This window comes from Rana temporaria, chromosome 5 (genome assembly GCF_905171775.1).
Source record: "Rana temporaria chromosome 5, aRanTem1.1, whole genome shotgun sequence".
Lineage (NCBI taxonomy): Eukaryota > Metazoa > Chordata > Amphibia > Anura > Ranidae > Rana > Rana temporaria.
The window spans coordinates 204,835,836-204,854,536 of NC_053493.1; the positions used below are offsets into that span (position 1 = coordinate 204,835,836).

The 18,701-nt window shown below is 44.4% G+C and overlaps 1 protein-coding gene across 1 annotated transcript in view; it reads right to left on the reverse strand.

Moving 5' to 3' along the window:
• The window catches only part of CHMP5 (charged multivesicular body protein 5), a 37,874-nt gene extending 19,606 nt beyond the window's left edge, over nt 1–18,268 (reverse strand). Inside the window, exons 1-3 of the mRNA XM_040353500.1 lie at nt 18,073–18,268; nt 10,454–10,558; nt 4,763–4,809 (exon numbers count right to left, since the gene is read on the reverse strand). Of these exons, the coding sequence (XP_040209434.1) occupies nt 4,763–4,809; nt 10,454–10,558; nt 18,073–18,141 (221 nt within the window). The 5' untranslated portion in view covers nt 18,142–18,268. The remainder of the gene's footprint in view (nt 1–4,762; nt 4,810–10,453; nt 10,559–18,072) is intronic.
• Nucleotides 18,269–18,701: the final 433 nt, after the last annotated feature.

The following is an 18,701-nucleotide window of genomic DNA, read 5'->3' on the forward strand; positions in this document are numbered from 1 at the left end:
TATATATATATATATCAAATAGCAGTGCCCCCCAGCTTCCAAACCACCCTGAACACTTACCCAAGTCCTGGATCAATTCAGCCCTGTGCACAGCGTCAGTTCGTCTCTCCCCTCTCTGTGCTCTAACAAGCTTGGCTGAGAGCAGTATGAGCCATTGGCTCCTGCTGCTGTCAGTCAAATCATAAAAAAATAGGGAATAATGGACGGGGCAATCTGTGTGCCCCTATAACAAGCAGCTTGTTATGGGGGCACACCATGAAGCCAAAAGTACAGGTGTGGGACCCAAGAAAAGTAAGTCTGGGGCCGCTCTGTGCAAAATCTGAAGATTGAGACCAAGGATGAGCTCAGGCGTGTTTGCAACTCCATGTGCCCGTACCCGCCAGGAAGCTGACACTCCGCAGCGCTTAATCACAAGTAGTAAGGTATTTCCTGATCTGTACAACCATGGATTGGGAAATGTCTCACGGCCTGTGATTAGCGCTGCAGAGTGTCAGTTTCCTGACGGTTGCGGGCACGTGGAGTTGCGAACATGAGCCTGAGCTCATCCTTAATTGAGACAGTTCTAGAATGGCAGTCACTGTTTTATTCAAGACAGGATGGGGTTTTGTTGGAGACACACACACACACACACACACACACCTGTGCAATCCATACATGGAAAAGATCCTTCACAAACCATTTGAATATATTAGAATAACCAGTATATCTTATGCCAGTGGTTCTCAACCTCGGTCCTCAAGTACCCCTAACAGACCATGTTTGCAGGTTTTCCTTTATTTGCACAGGTGCTTTAAAGGAGAAGTCCAGCCTGAGCTTTTAAGGCTGGGCTTCTCCTAAGGGTCTCAGGAGTGCACTCCTCCTCGTTTTGCACTCCTGTGACCCATTTTCAGCAGAGAGCGGTCTGAAGTCTGCTCTCCACTGACATCACTGCCATCAGTCGGGGAAGCGCGTCATCACGACTTCCAAGTCGGGATCTGCCAGCTGCCCGGATTGATGGCCTTCTCAACGAGCCGCTGAGACAGCCTCTCCACGACTCAGCGATCCAATGAGCGTGGAGAAGCAGAGAGGAAAGAGGCTGACTGACAGCAGATTTTCTCTCTGGGATCTGTGAGAACTGAGCCATCGGTGGTGTTCTTTTCTCAGTGCAGAGACACTGGGGAACAGATGGAGCATCGGTCTGATTAGAAAAAAAATAAAATTAAACCCATACTTTTCTTTTAAATCAGAGTCAATGGCTTGGTATTTGAAAATTCCCAAAACATGGCCTGTTGGGGGTACTTGAGGATGGAGGTTGAGAACCATTGTCCTATGCAATGAACTGTGGTACCAAAAAATAAATCAACAATAATCAGGCAGCAGAGAGGCCCCTTTCACACACGCGGAACGTTCATTTTATCAGTTCAGTCACGTAAAAAAAAAAAAAAAAAAAGATGAAGTTTACATCAGTTTTTCATGTTCTTACATCCTCCAGCTATACCACCCGCTTAACCAGTCTCAGAGCCATTTTTTTCATCGACCGTTTACATCCGTTTTTCTAGACATCTAGTTTTACAGAGTAAAAAATAAAATAGAGTTTGACATTTCTAATCTACATGGACCCTACACGTTCTCCCTGTGCTTGTGTAGGATTCCTGTCTGTTTTTATCTGGGGGCAGGGAGTGGTTAGTGTAGCAGTGGGTGTGGCCACCTGTGCTCTAGTTCTGAGGCACCTCCCCTGTGTTCTGGAGAAGGAGGTAGGGCCTGGGACTGGAGTGGCAGGTAGCTCATGTGGGAGCCCTGACCAATCCCCACTTGGTATTGGCAGGGGGCGGGTTTCCTATATAAGCTGAGTTAACATGGAACTGGGGAGCATTGTCGGCCGGGAGAAGTGGAGAATGGAATACTAGATCATCTGGGGGGTGGGTGTGAGGCATGGCAGAGGAGCCCGGGAGAGCTGTGAGGGAACTTCACCTTTACATGGTCATTGGTGTAGTCCTCATCGTTACACGGTCATTGATGAGGAATTCCTGGATCAAAGGGGCTGGAGGCTGTCTGAATGTATGTCCAGATATTCTCCATCATGGACTGGGCAGGAAAAGGTCGAGAGTGTACCACAGTGAAGTGCTGGGTGCTGAAGCATGCCAGGAAGTCAACTTTGTCTATACACGGTCATTGATGAAGTCCTCATCTTTACACAGTCATTGATGAGGAGTCCCAGAAGAGAGGAGAGACTGTGGGGAAGAGTATGTCAAATCGATGCAGCCTGAGGGCGCAGGATTTGCAAGTCGGGCTACCTGGGATCAGAAATCCATCAACCAGTACAAACTTAACTTACTAGGCCTCCGGGAAGTGGTACTACAGGCCTCTGGCCTAGTAACTACACAGTAAACTATCACCAAGTACAACTAATTACAGCTAGCAATCTGGGATTATTCAGAGGGGTCCCTTTTGTCATAATTAGGATGATGGGATGAATCCAATAGTTTTACAGTAGAAGTTTTGAGCAGGAGGAGAGACGTCCTGGGAGAAATAACCTGCATGGTGTTGATGCAAAGGAAAAGGAGCAATAGTCTGCATGGTGATATGCAGGGGAAAAAGACTGTAAAATGTTAGAAGTACATCAGTTCTTCAAGGCTAATCCAAATAATCAATGTTCACTAAATATGATGGCAAAGCAACATGTTCTATGGGCATCCCATATCCTCCTTACCCCAACCAAGTTATACCGCCCAATAAACAAACAAAACAGCGCACATGACTGTTCATTGTCTCTGAGGTGATAGATGAAGGTCTGGCAGCAGGGCGATATGGTGGATGTTTGTTACTAGTAGCAACCAAGCGCTACAAAATAACATCCCAAGATTTGCACATCTCTCAGAGCACTGTTCATTTCATCATCTGAAAATGGAGAGTATGGCACAACTGCAAACCTACCAAGACATGGCCGTTCACCTAAACTGACAGGCCGGGCAAGGAGAGCATTAATCAGAGAAGCAGCCAAGAGGCCCATGGTAACTCTGAAGGAGCTGCAGAGATCCACAGCTCAGGTGGGAGAATCTGTCCACAGGACAACTATTAGTCCTGCACTCCACAAATCTGGCCTTTATAGAAGAGTGGCAAGAAAAAAGCCATTGTTGAAAGAAAGCCATTAGAAGTCCTGTTTGCAGTTCGTGAGAAACCATGTGGGGGACACAAACATGTGGAAGAAGGTGCTTCTGGTCAGATGAGACCAAAATTCGACTTTTTGGCGTAAAAGCAAAACTCTGTGTGGCAGAAAACCAACACTGCACATTACCCTGAACACACCATCTTCACCATAAAACATGGTGGTGGCAGCATCATGTTGTGGGGATGCTTTTCTTCAGCAGGGACAGGGAAGCTGGTCAGAGTTTATGGAAAGATAGAGCCAAATACAGGGCAATCTTAGAAGAAAACCTGTTAGTCTCTGCAAAAGACTTGAGCGGAGGTTTACCTTCCAGCAGGACAACGACCCTAAACAAACAGCCAGAGCTACAATGGAATGGTTTAGATAAAAGCATATTCATGTGTTAGAATGGCCCAGTTAAAGTCCAGACCTAAATCCAACTGAGAATCTGTGACAAGACATGCAAATTGTTGTTCACAGACACTCTCCATCCAATCTGACAGAGCTTGGGCTATTTTGCAAAGAATTTTGGGCAAAAATGTCACTCTAGGGGCCAGATTCACAAAGAGATACGACGGTGTATCTACAGATACACCATCGTATCTCTGACTTACACTGGTCCTATCTATGCGCCTGATTCATAGAATCAGTTACGCATAGATAGGGCTAGATCCGACAGTGTTACAATGTGTTACACTGTCGGATCTTTTTTTCAATTTAAAAATGTCGCCGGGGGCGAAAAATAATATGTAAATCAGCGAGATACGCAAATTCACGAACGTACGCGGACCCGACGCAGTCTTCTTACGACGTTTCCGTAGCGGCGTACCCGTCGTATACTTACCCCTGCTTTCATCAGGCGCAGCCAATGTTAAGTATAGCCGACGTTCCCGCGTCGAATTTAAATTTTTTAACGTCGTTTGCGTAAGTCTTTCTCGAATACGGACGGACGTCGTTTACGTAAGCGTCGCAACCACTGACGTCCTATCGACGTCAGTGGGAGCAATGCACGCCGGGAAATTTCGCGGACGGCGCCTGCGCATTTAAATCGGCGCGGGAACGCGCCTGATTTAAATAGTACACTCCCCTAGCCGCGGAATTTGAATTCCGCTGGGGGATTTAGGATCCGCCGTCGCAAGTTTGGAGGTAAGTTGTTTGTGAATTAGCCACTTGCCTCCTAAACTTGCGGGAGCGGATCTTAATTCACGTAGAACGAGCGGATCTATAGATCCGCTGCGCTACGTGAATCTGGCCCTAGATGTGCAAAGCTGATAGAGACATCCCCAAAAAGACTTGCAGCTGCAATTGCAGTGAAAGGAGGTTCTACAAAGTATTGACTCACTGAATACAAATGCTTGCCACACTTTTCACATTTATTTGTAAAAAAAAATTGAACCATTTATCATTTTCCTTTAAATTCACAATTATGTGCCACTTTGTGCTAGTTTATCACATAATTTTTTTTTTAAAAAAAACTAAGTTTTTGGTAATAATGACAAAATGTGCAACATTTCAGGGGGTATGAATACTTTTTCAAGGCACTGTAAAATGCACAGTTCCCCAACACACACATAAGCCGAGCCTTAAAGTACTTAGCAGCCATTCAAGTCAATATGTTATGTTTTTGAGGGTACTTACATTCTTTTCTGTTTAAGAACCCGCAAGGCTTTTTGCTTGACCATATTCTAAAAGAAAAAAAAAAAAAAACACAAAAGTTTCGGTGATTTTTCTTCATGCCTACACAGAATTCTAAGTAAACAACACAAAGTAGTTCTAAAACATGCTGAAAATTATCATTATGAGAGAGTTACAACACAGAATCTAAATTTAACAGTGTACACCAACCTTCGACACAAAATAAAAAAAAAATAAAAGAAGGATATGGCCATACATTTTTTGAACACATGCTTTAAAGGGATTTGTCAGGGGGATCAAAAGATTACAAATGCACCTGTGAAGAAAATTGCAGAGAGTAGCCCCTTACCTCCCCTTCTGGAGTCCCCTCCTCAAATTCTTTGAGACAAGAGTGGGATTTTTTGCAAAGTGTATACATTTTCTTTGGAGGAAATGAAACCTGAAGCATGGTGAACATCGTATAATGGCTGTCTAACTGCCTCAGGACCTGGACACCTAGCAGTCACTAAAGTATCAAGGTCTATCAGCAAATGTTATAGCAGCATCCCGCTCTGATTAAAATTCTAAACAGAGAGATATATTAAAAAGATAGACCCTGTTTAATCTCCTAATAGGCGGCACATGTTCTATGTTCCCAGACGACCAGGCAAATTACTGACATACAGGTTGCTAGAATTGCTATAGCAGCAGGCTCCATCCTAAAGTATGGTACAAACGCAGTGCTGGATCTGACCTCTGTCCCAGTGAAATACAAAGATTTTATATAAATATTTCATCCGTGTTCTTGACCACTTTAATCATTTGTTTAACCAGTTCCTCCCAAGTGGACATCCATGGACGTGCTTGACATTCAGTAGTTATACTGGGATAATTCCTGCAGCTACAGGCATCATCCAGTATTGTTTTGTTTAGCCAGGGATTCCCTTTTAATGTAAAGGCCATCCTAGCAGCTAAATGAGGATGGTTTTTACAGCCCCCTCCCACCAGCACCTAAGGGGTCCCAGGATCAGCTCCAGTGGTGCCACCGCGTTATCATATAACTGTCTGGTGACCAGATGGTCCCCGGCCATCTCTATGGTCCTGGGAGGCCAGAAGCAATGGCACTCCCAGTTCTGCCAGATGTGAACACTGCCATTTTTTGTTCAGGAAAGCAGGAGATCAAGGTTTTGTTTTATCTCATGCTTTCCAGGGTAGAGGAGAGATCTGGGGTCACGCACGCATATGTAAACCGTGTTTGCGCTACACATGTGAGGAATCGCCATGAACGTTATAGCGAAAACAACATTTCTAACGCTGGACCTCCTGTGTAACTCTATATTGGCAACCCTATGGAGATCAGTTTGTCACCATTCCAGGCGCATGCTTACTTTTAACGTGTCATTTAAAACATTTTTTTTATAGTTTGCAAGAAAATTGGGTTATACATTGTAATTTTTTTGCACTAAAATACATTCAAATGTATTTTTCCCTAAAGTAAAAAACTGCGCAAATACCATGTGACATAAAAACACCCACTATTTTATTCTTTAGGGCTTAATATATAATGTTTGGGGGGTTCTGAGTGATTTTCTAGCAGAAAAATTATTATGATTTTTACATGTAGGAGAAAAAAAATGTCAGAATTGGCCTGGGCTGGAAGTAGGCAATACAAGCTCTTTGCTATCCCCCCCCCCCCAATATTACAACTGAAAGATCAAATCAAATGATAGGTGAATCCTAGATACTACTGAGGTTATAGCTCACAGCAATAAAAAGTGGCTGACTTAATAAATAAATAACTAGGTGTTTTATGCAGAGATGCACAAAACAGAATTTTAGCCAACATTTCTAGTCTCCTCAGTAAAAGAATACAAAAGATCAAATATAAGGAGGTATACTTCTAAAGCAGTGAACGTGACATATTTGAAATAGCAACTGCTGATGTATCTCTCTGATGCATTTTAAAAATTGATTATACAGCGATCAATTCACCTGCAGTGAATGTTTGGTGTATAGTACAGTCACATATTTATAATTGGGTCCCCAAATATTTAAGGTGGCTGTTATTCACCACAAATCTCAGAAAATGCAAATTAAACGTTGTTCATTGAAAAATGATACAGTTCAAAACATGGCATCCGGAAAAATAGAAGACATGCAAGTGGAGCAAGTATTCTGTCGATGACAGCTCGGGCTTGCCGCATGACTCCAGTAATAGGCGTTTACTTTTAGATACAGTGTGTGGATCTTTAGAGCCACTTCAGAACCGGTAACGTGACAAACACACCTACTTACTCAGCAAAATGGCATGTATGAAGCACAGACCAGTCACACACATCAAGATATGCAGCACACATTTTTGTTGTAGTAAGAGACCAAAAGCAACATACCATGTAGGAAGGTAAATATGCCTGGAAAAGGCTACTCTTCTATAAACTTTGACATATTTGGGAGCATACAAGTTTCTTTTATCTCATAAATAATAATGGCACATTGTGGAACTGATGGACAAACTTTCTTGAATCACAGAATTTATAAACCCAGAATCCAGAAGTCCATTTAGTGAACTTGGTGTTGAGTTACTCACTTTATTGTCATCACAGAGGACAAGGGGCACTCTATGTCTGGAGGAAAAAAGATTTCATCTCCAAATACGGAAAGGTTTCTTCACAGTAAGGCTGGATTCACACCCATGCAGTTTTCGTGCTTTTTGCAGATTTGCACTACAGTCCATTTTACATGGTTTCCTATGGAACATGTTCTGTAGTGCAAATTTGGTTGAACTAGATCAGTAGTTCTCAACCTTTCTATTGCCGTGGCCCCTTGATAAATTTTCCCAAGTTGTGGGGACCCCCAACAGTAAAATTATTTTCCTAGTGTGTGTTGTCGGCACCCAAAGCAAGACAAATAATTTGCGCCCCTAACCCACGGACGTTTAGCGCTCCCCTTCCACTCGTACAGTATTAAAACCCCTTATGGTACATTTTAGGACGTTCCATTCTCTTTGTTCTCCTTCTCCAAACAAGAAATTAGGCTAGAGAGAGAAAAATCTCTAGTCTAATTTCTTGTTTGTTTTCCACATCACTCTCTAGCCGTCTTTCTTTGTTATTTCTCTTATTCTTTCTCTTTGTTCCTCTCCCTTTCATGTATTCTCTATCTTTAATCCTTCTCTTACTCCCTGGTGGGGGGGTTGGGATCAGTGCCAGTGCTGGAGGAGAGTTGGGATCAGTGCCAGTGCTGGTGGAGAGTTGGGATCAGCCAACTTAGGTGCTCTTGATCAAGGTCATCTGCTGATCTGAGAACTGTAGTGGGGACTTTAAAGGCAACTCTAATCACAGGCAGTGTTACTCACTGTGTCTCAGACTTTGTGGTTTCTCGCAGCAGTGACACCTATGCCAAAATCAGGAGACAGGGTCTCCTCCAGCCCCTCCCACTTCACATTCCTCACCAGTCAGCTGACCTCTAGTCCCTGCCCCCCAGCCATGCTGTAAACTGAATGGGAGGCTGAGAAGAGGCTGAGTGGGCAGCCGTGGGCTTCAGGAACAGCCCAGGTTTCGGTGACCCCTGGCAAATCCTCATTTGACCCCCAGGTTGAGAACCACTGAACCAGATGGACTTGTGTCTTTTTCCAACCAGACTAACTATATAAGAATCATGGACCCAAAGTTCAAGGCCACCTTTATAAAACTGTTGCTATGCCAGTTTTTTTCTGCTAACTAGGTAAATAGAATAAATAATGTGAGGTTTACATGCATACAAGCTCAAAGAAAAAAAAAAAAAAAGAAGTTTTACTGGCATCCCAGTCTTAGCCCATAGGATTCAATATTGAGTTGTCCCACCCTTTGCAGCTATAACAGTTTCAACTCTTCTGGGAAGGAAGCCCACAAGGTCTAGGAGGGTGTCTATGGGAATGTTTGACTATTCAAAACGCATTTGTGAGGTCAGGAACTGATTGGACGAAAAGGCCTGGTTCGCAGACTCCACTCTAATTCATTCCAAAAGGTGTTCTATTTGGGCAGGCTATTCAAGTTACTCAACCCCAACCTCCCTCATCCATGTCTTTATAAACCTTGTTTGTGCACTGGTGCACAGTCATATTGGAACAGGAAGGAGCCCCAAACTGTTCCCACAAAGTTGGGAGCATGAAATTTCCCAAAATGTCTTGGTATACTGATGCCTTAAGACAGCGTTTCTCAACTCCAGTCCATAAGGTGCCCCAACAGGTCATGTTTTCAGGATTTCCCTCAGATGAAACGGCTATGGTAATTACTAAGGCAGTGAAATTGATCAAATCACCTGTGTAAAATAATGAAAAGCCTGACAACATGACCTGTTGGGGCGCCTTGAGGACTGGAGTTGAGAAACACACTGCAAATCCCAGCAGCAAGAATCCATCAATAACTCCAGCTGGGATTGACAACTGTGTGCAGAGAGCTGCGGCTTCCGAGGCTGTACAGTGCAATGACAAGCTGTCGGCAGCCGCAGCTATTTGTGACTGCTCACGGAAAGTGCATCCTGGTAATCACTGGCTATCTGCACACAGCTGCCAATCCCTGTTGCAGGAATAAGTAGATTCTTGCTGCTGGGATTTGCAGTGTGGCTCAATGCCCCTGCAAATGTGGCCTTACACACCTGGCCAATTCAAACTGAGCATGTGATCAAAAATAAAGGCCAAATGTCAAAATGATCTGTAGGCAGCTGAAGTTTTGTGAGCATATGTTAAAAAAAAATAAAGGCCGATTCCTGCTGCGAAGATTAACAGTCATGTGCGCATAGCTGTGGCCACCAAGCCCATACAGTTCAATGACAGGCTGTCTATGGCTGCAGCTATTTGTGACTGATCACACAGCCAATGATTACCCGTGGTGATCGTGGCAGGACATACTTTGTACAAATAGCTTCAGCCGGTGACAGCCTATCATTGCACTGTACAGGCTCTGAGGCCGCAGCAATCTGTACACGGCTTTCAATTCCAGCCACGGCAATTCGATTCTTGCTGCAGAGATTTGAAGCATGGGTAAATGCCTGTGCAAATGTAGCCTTAAAGCGGATGCTCGCTCAAAAAAAAAAAAAAATATTAAAAGCCAGCAGCTACAAATACTGCAGCTGCTGACTTTTAATATTAGGACACTTATCTGTCCTGGAGTCCAGCGGCGTCCGCAGCAGAGGACGAGCGATCGCTCGTCACCCTGCTGCTCCCCCCTCCATCCACGCTGAGGGAACCAGGAAGTGAAGCGCTCCGGCTTCACTGCCCGGTTCCCTACGGCGTATGCGCGAGTCGCACTGCGCCCGCCGATTGGCTCCCGCTGTGTGCTGGGAGCCGAGTGTTCCCAGCACACAACGGGGGGGGGGGGGGTGGCGACGGGATGTAACACAATGCCTGTGAATGCCGGGCCGGAAGTGGGTGCAAATACCTGTCTTTAGACAGGTATCTGCACCCCCTGAAAGGTGTCAAACGTGACACCGGAGGGGGGGAGGGTGCCGATCAGTGCGACTTCACTTTAGGGTGGAGAACCCCTTTAAGATATCAAAATAGGAAAAAAAAAAACACCTGACAGGATCGTACATTCACATTTTACAATGATTTGTCAATGCAGAAATGGGTGCAAGGTATCTCCAACATTTAACACTTACATTTTTTTTCAAGCTTTAAAGAGTGTTACATAGTTACGTGTTGCTGAAGAAATACATTTCAAATGATGTCATTGCACCTACCTTGGATGGACCTTCCCTCATCTTCTTCATCTGGTCTTTGTACTTCACCAGTTCTGCGTCAAGTCGTGAGATTTTTTTGTCAATTGACTCTGCTCTGCTGTCAACCTTTGGGAAGAATGGGAAGCAGGAAGCATTTTATTCACTCATTCTCAAAGCAAAATCATTTTCTGGCAATTTATCATATCACTAGAAGTTCTGTATCTATAGTATTCTGGATAGTCTTCCCAGCACCATGATAAATACATTGGACCTCAATTTTCTAAATATCTGAATAAAGAACAATATTTGTTGACCTACAGCAACCAATCACATTTGCCAACTTTCACATTCTAACTAAATTTGAACAAAGCATATCCCCTCTATAGTGTGTACGTGTCTCAATCCAGATCACTGTCACTTTATTCCCCTGCTGTCAGCATAAATCACTTCTGATGAGTTTTCCTGACATCAAGAGAAAATAGGTGACAAGGGTGGGACCTCAAGCAGAGTGACAGCCTCAGCTCTGTTCCTGTGCAGGGGAGATGTGACCCTTCCCTCCAATCAGCTCCGAGAGCTCTTCTTACTGATGTAACTTCATCTCTCCACCCCCTGCTTTTCAGAGCCGAGAGATTCTGTGTAAATTCTGCACTTTCAATGGATGTAGGGGGAAAGTCGGCCGCAGATAAACAGGTACAATTGATGTAGAAGGATGTGTTTAATTTCTGTGCATCACCTGAGTCACTTCACTGGTTATATGCAAGACCTAGTTCACACCATGGTGCAGAGACATCAGTTTTTATGCACGCCTTCTGCAAGGGAACAAAAAAAAAAAAAAAAGTTCTCTATGAGGCCTGTTCACAACACTGGTATCATGTGCAGTTTTTTTGCACGGAAGAAAAACTGACGCAACATCAACACTGTGGTGTGAACAGGACACAAAACTGACATGCATTAAAACTAAAAAGTCAACGTACAAAAAAAAAAAAAAAACTCACTGAAACACGCATGAAAACTGAAGCGATAAGGCAGCCTCCAGCAAGAAGAATGTGGAATGTTTTTTTATCAAGTTATTATGGGTAAAGTTCCTCTTTAAAGGGGTTGTAAAGGTTCGTTTTTTATTTTTTAAATAGGTTACTTTAAGCTAGTGCATTGTTGGTTCACTTACCTTTTCCTTCAATTTCCCTTCTAAATGTTTTTTTTCCCTTTGTCTGAATTTCTCACTTCCTGTTTCTCCTCAGTAAGCTGTTCTAAATGACTTTCCACCGCTCGGATGATGGTGGAAAGCTTACTGAGGAGAAACAGGAAGTGAGAGATTCAAACAAAGAAAAAAAAAACATTTAGAAGGGAAATCGAAAGAAAAGGTAAGTGAACCAACAATGCACTAGCTTTAAAGCTCCATTCACACTAATGTGTTTTTTGATGCATTTTATAGCAATGCAGGGAATTTTTTTAACATGGTTTCCTATGGAACATATTCACATCAATGCTTTTTTGTGCCTCTGCGTTTTTGGAAAGGGTCGGGGACTTTTTATCCCGCAAAAAGCAGCGTTTTGCATGTAATAGAATTCAATGGACCCGCGTCCAAAACGCAAGTACCGCGATTTTGCCACGGTTTGCGTTTTTTTTAACCCGTTTATAGCTGGTTGTTAAAGGAAATGTAAAAAAAAAAAAAAAAAAAAACACACAAGTTGCGGGGGGAAAAAAAAAATCACATGTGGAAAAACGCAGCGAGCACTGCAAAAACTCTCAAAAGCAACATGCATAGGTGTGAATCGAGCCTTAGAAAGGGTCTGACTGGGCTGTATTTTATTAAATTTGTATTATCAGATAGTGTGGGAAAATCAGTAGATCTTCTGGCAGACTATTATTGCCATCTATGTGCTTGTAAACCGTTAAAAAAAAAAAAAGGGAAGAAGTGATCGCCACTTGCTTGTGGGTCCCACGAGGTCGGCCGCTCAGCACGTATGCCATTGAACGAGGTGGAGAGGTGACATGCCAAGAGGTGGGGCAGCCACATGGCGCAGGAGCTAGAAGCAAATGGAGATCAATGTGGTGTGTCCTTTAGTGATTTCCAGCTTCCAGAAGCATTGGCCAGGTATGGTAGTCAAATTGTTATATTGATCCATGCTAGACCAGTGTAACTATGGAAGAATTTACAATTCCTGGAATTCATCTTTAAAGCGGGGGTTCACCCTTAGAGGGCACTTTTCCCCCTTAGATTCCTGCTCGTTATTACTAGGGGAATCGGCTATTTATTTTAAAATATGTGCAGTACTTACCCGTTTACGAGACGCATCCTCTCCGTCGCTTCCGGGTATGGGCTTCGGGAATGGGCGTTCCTTCTTGATTGACAGGTTTCCGAGAGGCTTCCGACGGTCGCATCCATCGCGTCACGATTTTCCGAAAGAAGCCGAACGTCGGTGCGCAGGCGCAGTATAGAGCCGCACCGTCGTTCGGCTTCTTTCGGCTACGAGTGACGCGATGGATGCGACCGTCGGAAGCCTCTCGGAAGAATGTCAATCAAGAAGGAACGCCCGCTCCCGAAGACCCATACCCGGAAGCGACGGAAGAAGATGCAGCTCGAAAACGGGTAAGTACTGCTCATATTTTACTACAAATAGCCGATTCCCCTAGACCGAACGAGCAGGAAGCTAAGGGGAGATTTTTTTTTTTTTTTTAAATGGGTGAACTCCCGCTTTAAGTTATTAGATTTTCTGAATGCACTCCAGAAATAGCAGATTTTGGTACACAGATTCCACCTGCTTGTTTCAATGTTCAGACTGGTGAACTGCTGTAATAGTTATACTAATCAAGCCATCAAGGAAAAAAGCTGGCCATACATCATACAATCTGATTGTACAACCTTTTAGACCAGGGATCACGTTACTACACACCCCATGAGGCATTGTAAATCTCCGATATTCACAGACATGACTAGGCATGATGGGAATTGTAGTTCCTGAACTGGAGGGCCGTAGATTGAAGATCCCAGTTTTAGATCAACCAACAACTAAACAGTGCAATGGCTTGCTTGATTGAATACAGATTTGTATAGTTTAGGTCCTCCTATAACAATCTGGTTAAAAAAAAAAAAAATTAATGTACAGTCTGACTAACATGTATGCTGTCCCTAAGGTTAGGTTAACCTATTTGCGCTGTGGGAACGCGCGCAAAATCACATGCTTTCCAACAATGCACAAAAATGTGCAGCCCTTTTGCAGACGCACAGCGGTGCTATGGATTCTTAATGGCACCCCCACACATCTGGCAAAGCACATGCATTTACGCACAACAAAACACAAGGCAACAAAGTACCATGCATTTTAGTGTGTGCATTCTTTATTTAGAAAAGAGGTTTACAAAACATATAAAATGTCAGAACAATCAACAAAAGATAATAGTTGTCAGGTATATGCAAACAACACAAAGCTTACAAAGAGCGCCTTGCATACAACGCAGGTGATGTATTAGGAGTGATGGCGCACCCTCTAGGTCTGCGGTGCAATTTTTGAAAAGGGCCATGCACTTCTTTCGTGCGTTTTCTGTGTGTAGGGCAGTCCACTGAAATGAATGATCTGCAAAGGTGTAAACAGAGCCTAAAGGAGACTGTACAGAGATTGCAGTCACTCCAGAGCCATTCCAGCACTTTGTCCTATCTTGTACCTTTAGGACTCATTTGTGCTGCATCCTCCATGTTCACGGTGCAGTTCTTCATGCGTGTTAACTTGTGTAATGGATTTGTGCTAGGGTTTTTGTGTTTGTTTTTTATGAACCATTCACACCTGTGCATTTTGAGACCACGATTGCAATTGCGCACGCCACACTACATTCGCAAAGCACAGGTTCAGGTGCCATTATTCTCAATGGCACCTAAAGCACAGTGCAGTTTTACAGCGACTTATCACACAGCAATCACATTGCATGAAGCTTGTCGCCCAAATAGGAGCAGGCGCTTTTTTCTTGGCGACAAGCGTCACACAATGTGATTTTCCACAACAATCGCAGCGAAGCTGTACTGCCTTTAAGGTGCCATTAAAAAAAAATGCATTTTTGTGATTGTAGTGTGTTATGAGATTGCGGGCAGAATCACAGCGATTCTACCTCAATTCCAAAATGCCCAGGTGTGAATGGAGTCTTATGTGTATCTGGGGTGCATTTACATGCGACAAAGTTCCACTGGGGAGACATCACTTCCTGTACCGTAGCCAAAACAGGAAGTGAGAGGAAGTCCCTCCAAAGTGAGGAAACCCTGCTAGTCACCAGTAGGGATGAGTCATGTTTTGATCTTAGTCCAAGTGAAGTAATGTCATCAGCACGACAAGGATTCCTCAAAAGGGTCCGAAGCTTTAATTCTAAGGTCACATGGTACACATACGGCAAAGTTTCGGAGCCACGAAAGGCTCCTTCGTTAGACTTGTCACTTGCCAGATGAAGGGGCCCTGTGTAAAACAAAACATTGCTGTATGTGTACCATGTGACCATGAAATTAAAGCATTGGACCCCTTTGAGGAATCTGTGGTGTGCTGATGGCATTTTTTCACTCGGATTGTCTACGGTTTCCAGGATGTGGTCATTACAGCACCCAGCATTACTGAACAGCCCTTTTCAGACGCGTGCGTGGGAATATTGCGTTTGGACTTGATCTTAGTCTGCACACTATGGATCATAAAATGACATCTGAAATCTTTATCTAAAAACAATCGCATCACAGAGGATAGAACAAAATGTTTTGGAGCCACGCAGGACCCCTTCATCAGTCACGTAACCCATGGTGTGCTGGCGAATATGTGCATTTGATCTGTGATGTCCCCAGTTCCAGATGATTGTTGCGTTAGGCACCCACTACTCCCAAGCATTAGGCCCCTTTCACACATGCTGTCCGATCAGGACCGCCTGTCGGTATTTCAGGCAGACCTGATTGGATGCTCCATTCACCTCTATGGAGAGACACGTGACAGCTGTGAAATATCCGCTGACATCTGATCCGATAAATCCAGACAGATGGAGACCCTATTTCCCATCCGTCTGGTGGAATCGAATGAAAACTGAGAGATGGATCAGTTATCATCCGATCTCCCCATACAGGAGAGCGGAGCTCTGACAGGTCCGTCTCAGCACAGTGAGCAGAGACCTGTCTTCTGCCTGCTCAGCGGGGATCAATGGAGCGAACCACGTTGAGCAAGTGGAGTCCATCAAAAGGGACAAGCCCTGTGTGAAAGGGGCCTTATCCACAAAATAGTGTGATGGGAATATCGACATAACACTGAACTTGGTCTGAACTGCCTGACCTATCCCACCAGGAGGCTCTCACTGCATCCCACCAATCAAAAGTGCACAAGGTGTTTCCCACAGTTGAATGTATATTATGATTGGAGGGACACAGTGACAGCTTCCTGGTGGGATAGCTCAGGCAGATTCAGACTAGGAACTCATCCCTAATCACCAGAACTAGTGTCCCTATTGGAAGGTTTCACCTCTATTCCTGCTCTGGTGACAACCCAAAATGTGGGATATTCTCATGTTCAGTGATAACAGTATAACAAATAGAGAGGGCGACTCTCCCTAATAGGAGCAGATAGCAATAAATCCTGATCAGGGTTCTAATCCAGCATGCAATATTCTCCTGTGCTCACAAGGGTAACCCAGAGGTGTGAAGTAGGGTTGTCCCGATACCGATACCAAGCAGTACTCGGGGAAATGCTCCGATGCTTCACCCAAGTCAGGGATGATCGGTGCAGTGGAGGAGTTACAAGCACCGATCTCCCTGTATAGATTTCAATAAAGCCTGACAGCTTCTCCCCTTTTCAGCTGTTTTAGTGAAATCTATACAGCCATGATCGGTGCTTGTAACTCCCCCCAAAGCCGCACCGATCACCGCTGACTGTCCCTGTATCCTCCTCCAGTTCCCCCATACATGCTGCTCTCCCTCTCCGTGTCCCCCCTCCATGCTGCTGCTCTCCCCCTTCGCACTCCTACCTTTTCCGAATGAACAGTCAGTGATCACTGACTGTGTCCATTCATACAACTGAAACATCGTAACCTGTGTTTACGATGCTTCAGTTTATGAATGGAGAGGAGCCTCTGTCTCCTGTCCATTCATTTTCAGTGCTGCTGGGGCTGCTGAGAAAGGGACTGGGGAATCTGTGTCCTCAGTCCCTTTCTCTGTCTCAAAGGGGAGATGTCAGAGGTCTGTTAAGACCCAGATATGTCACCAAAGCCCCCCAACAGGGCTAAACAAATAAAATAAATTTGCAATAAATAATAAAAAAAAATAATACAAATTAAAATAGCACATTGACAACATCCACTCCCCCCCCCACCCCAAGAAAGTATTGTAAAAAAAAAAAAAACATGAAACAAAAAATACAAATTGTAAAAAAAATACAAATAAATACTGTATCAGTATTGGTGAGTACTTGAAAAAAAAAAAAAAAAAGTATCGGTACATGTACTCGGGTATCGGGACAACCCTAGTGTGAAGTGTATGTAGACTTCTTAAAGCGGGAGTTCACCCGAAATTTTTTTTTTAACATTAGATTAATGCTCATTTTGTCAAGGTGAATCGGGAAGTTTTTTTTAAATCTAAGCAGTACTTACCGTTTTAGAGAGAGATCTTCTCCGCCGCTTCCGGGTATGGTCTTCGGGACTGGGCGTTCCTATTTGATTCACAGGCTTCCGACAGTCGCATACATTGCGTCACGAGTAGCCGAAAGAAACCGAACGTCGGTGCGGCTCTATACGGCGCCTGCGCACCGACGTTCGGCTACTTTCGGAAAATCGTGACGCGATGTATGCGACCGTCGGAAGCCTGTCAATCAAATAGGAACGCCCAGTCCTGCAGCCCATACCAGGAAGCGGCGGAGAAGATTGCTCTCTAAAACGGTAAATACTGCTTCGATTTAAAAAAAACTACCTTGACAAAATGAGCCTCAATCTAATGTTAAAAATGTACTTTTCGGTTGAACCTCCACTTTAATGCTGGTGGTCTTGTTGTCTTCTGACGATATTAGGCATCCTCAAACTGGAAAATATTGAAATAGAGAAAGGCGCACCCACCGTTTTGGCTCTGATAAAGAGGGTTCGCCCTTGAAACGCGTCAGCCGTTTGGCCACCTCCTGGTCCTCTGACAGGACCAATGGACGACAATAGAACTTTATCCAGTGGAGAACACTTGTTATGTGGTTTTATGTATCAGGTTTGTGAGTAAATATTGCTCTTTTTATGCTTTACTACATTTTATGGAGGAAATGCGCTAGGTCAGTGCGCCTTTCTCTCTCTTTCTATTCCAAGGAGTTCTAATCCCTCTGTACAAACCTAAAAAATCTATCTTTAATGTGTTTCTGTGAGCAGAGTTGGTGTGAGTGTATGAGAGGTCACAGAGGTGGAGTAGGTGACTAATGTGTCACCTGAGAGGAGCAGTCATGGTCACAAGACCAGCAGGAAGCAATAGTGAGCTCTGAGCTCCTAGGCCTGTCACTAGGGAAGTGTACACACAGACCACACTAATGATTGGAGGGGATATGAAGTAGACGAGCGGTCTCTATGAGAGAGGTGTCAGGTGACAGCCCGAGCCCCCCTAGTGTCAGCTGACAGCCATTGTGTCCGAAGTCCCCATTGTGTCTGCACTGCTACTCACTCACATTTCCGATGCAGTCTGTCAGGTTGGGCGGGGGGCCTTTTGGCTTTGACTTCCCGAAGATTCTATTCATGGTATCCGGAGAATACACCCGAGTCCTACAGAGCCTTCCGATCACTCTCCAACCAATATTACCGAGCACGGAAGCAGCACCGAAACTCAGCCACTAGTGCCCGCCCCCTGACGTCAGCCCACTCCTACCAACAGACGGTACAGCCTACCGGAGACCAACGTCAAGAACACTAGGGGGATGTGTATACTTTATACTTGACTACAGTACAGGCGCCATATTTTTGGAGCCAAATGAGGGTAAACTACACACACACCCGTTGTACTAGCCAACAAAATGACCGCCTCCGCAGCGGCGATAATTTTTTTCCTCGGCGACCCGTCAGAATTGGTAACGGAAGTGACGTTACGTCGCCGCCATTTTGCTATACCCCGCACTCCTCCATAGAAAAGATACACAGAGAAGGGGGAAACCGGACATCTTGTTACACCCACCGGACTTTTGCAATTGACACTATATTTTAAACCCCCCAAAAAATTATATTTAAAGGAACACTAACAATGAGCGTGGAGCCACAACCCCTCCCCCTGCCTTCCCTTCTTTGCTCTCCCCCTTGCTTCTTA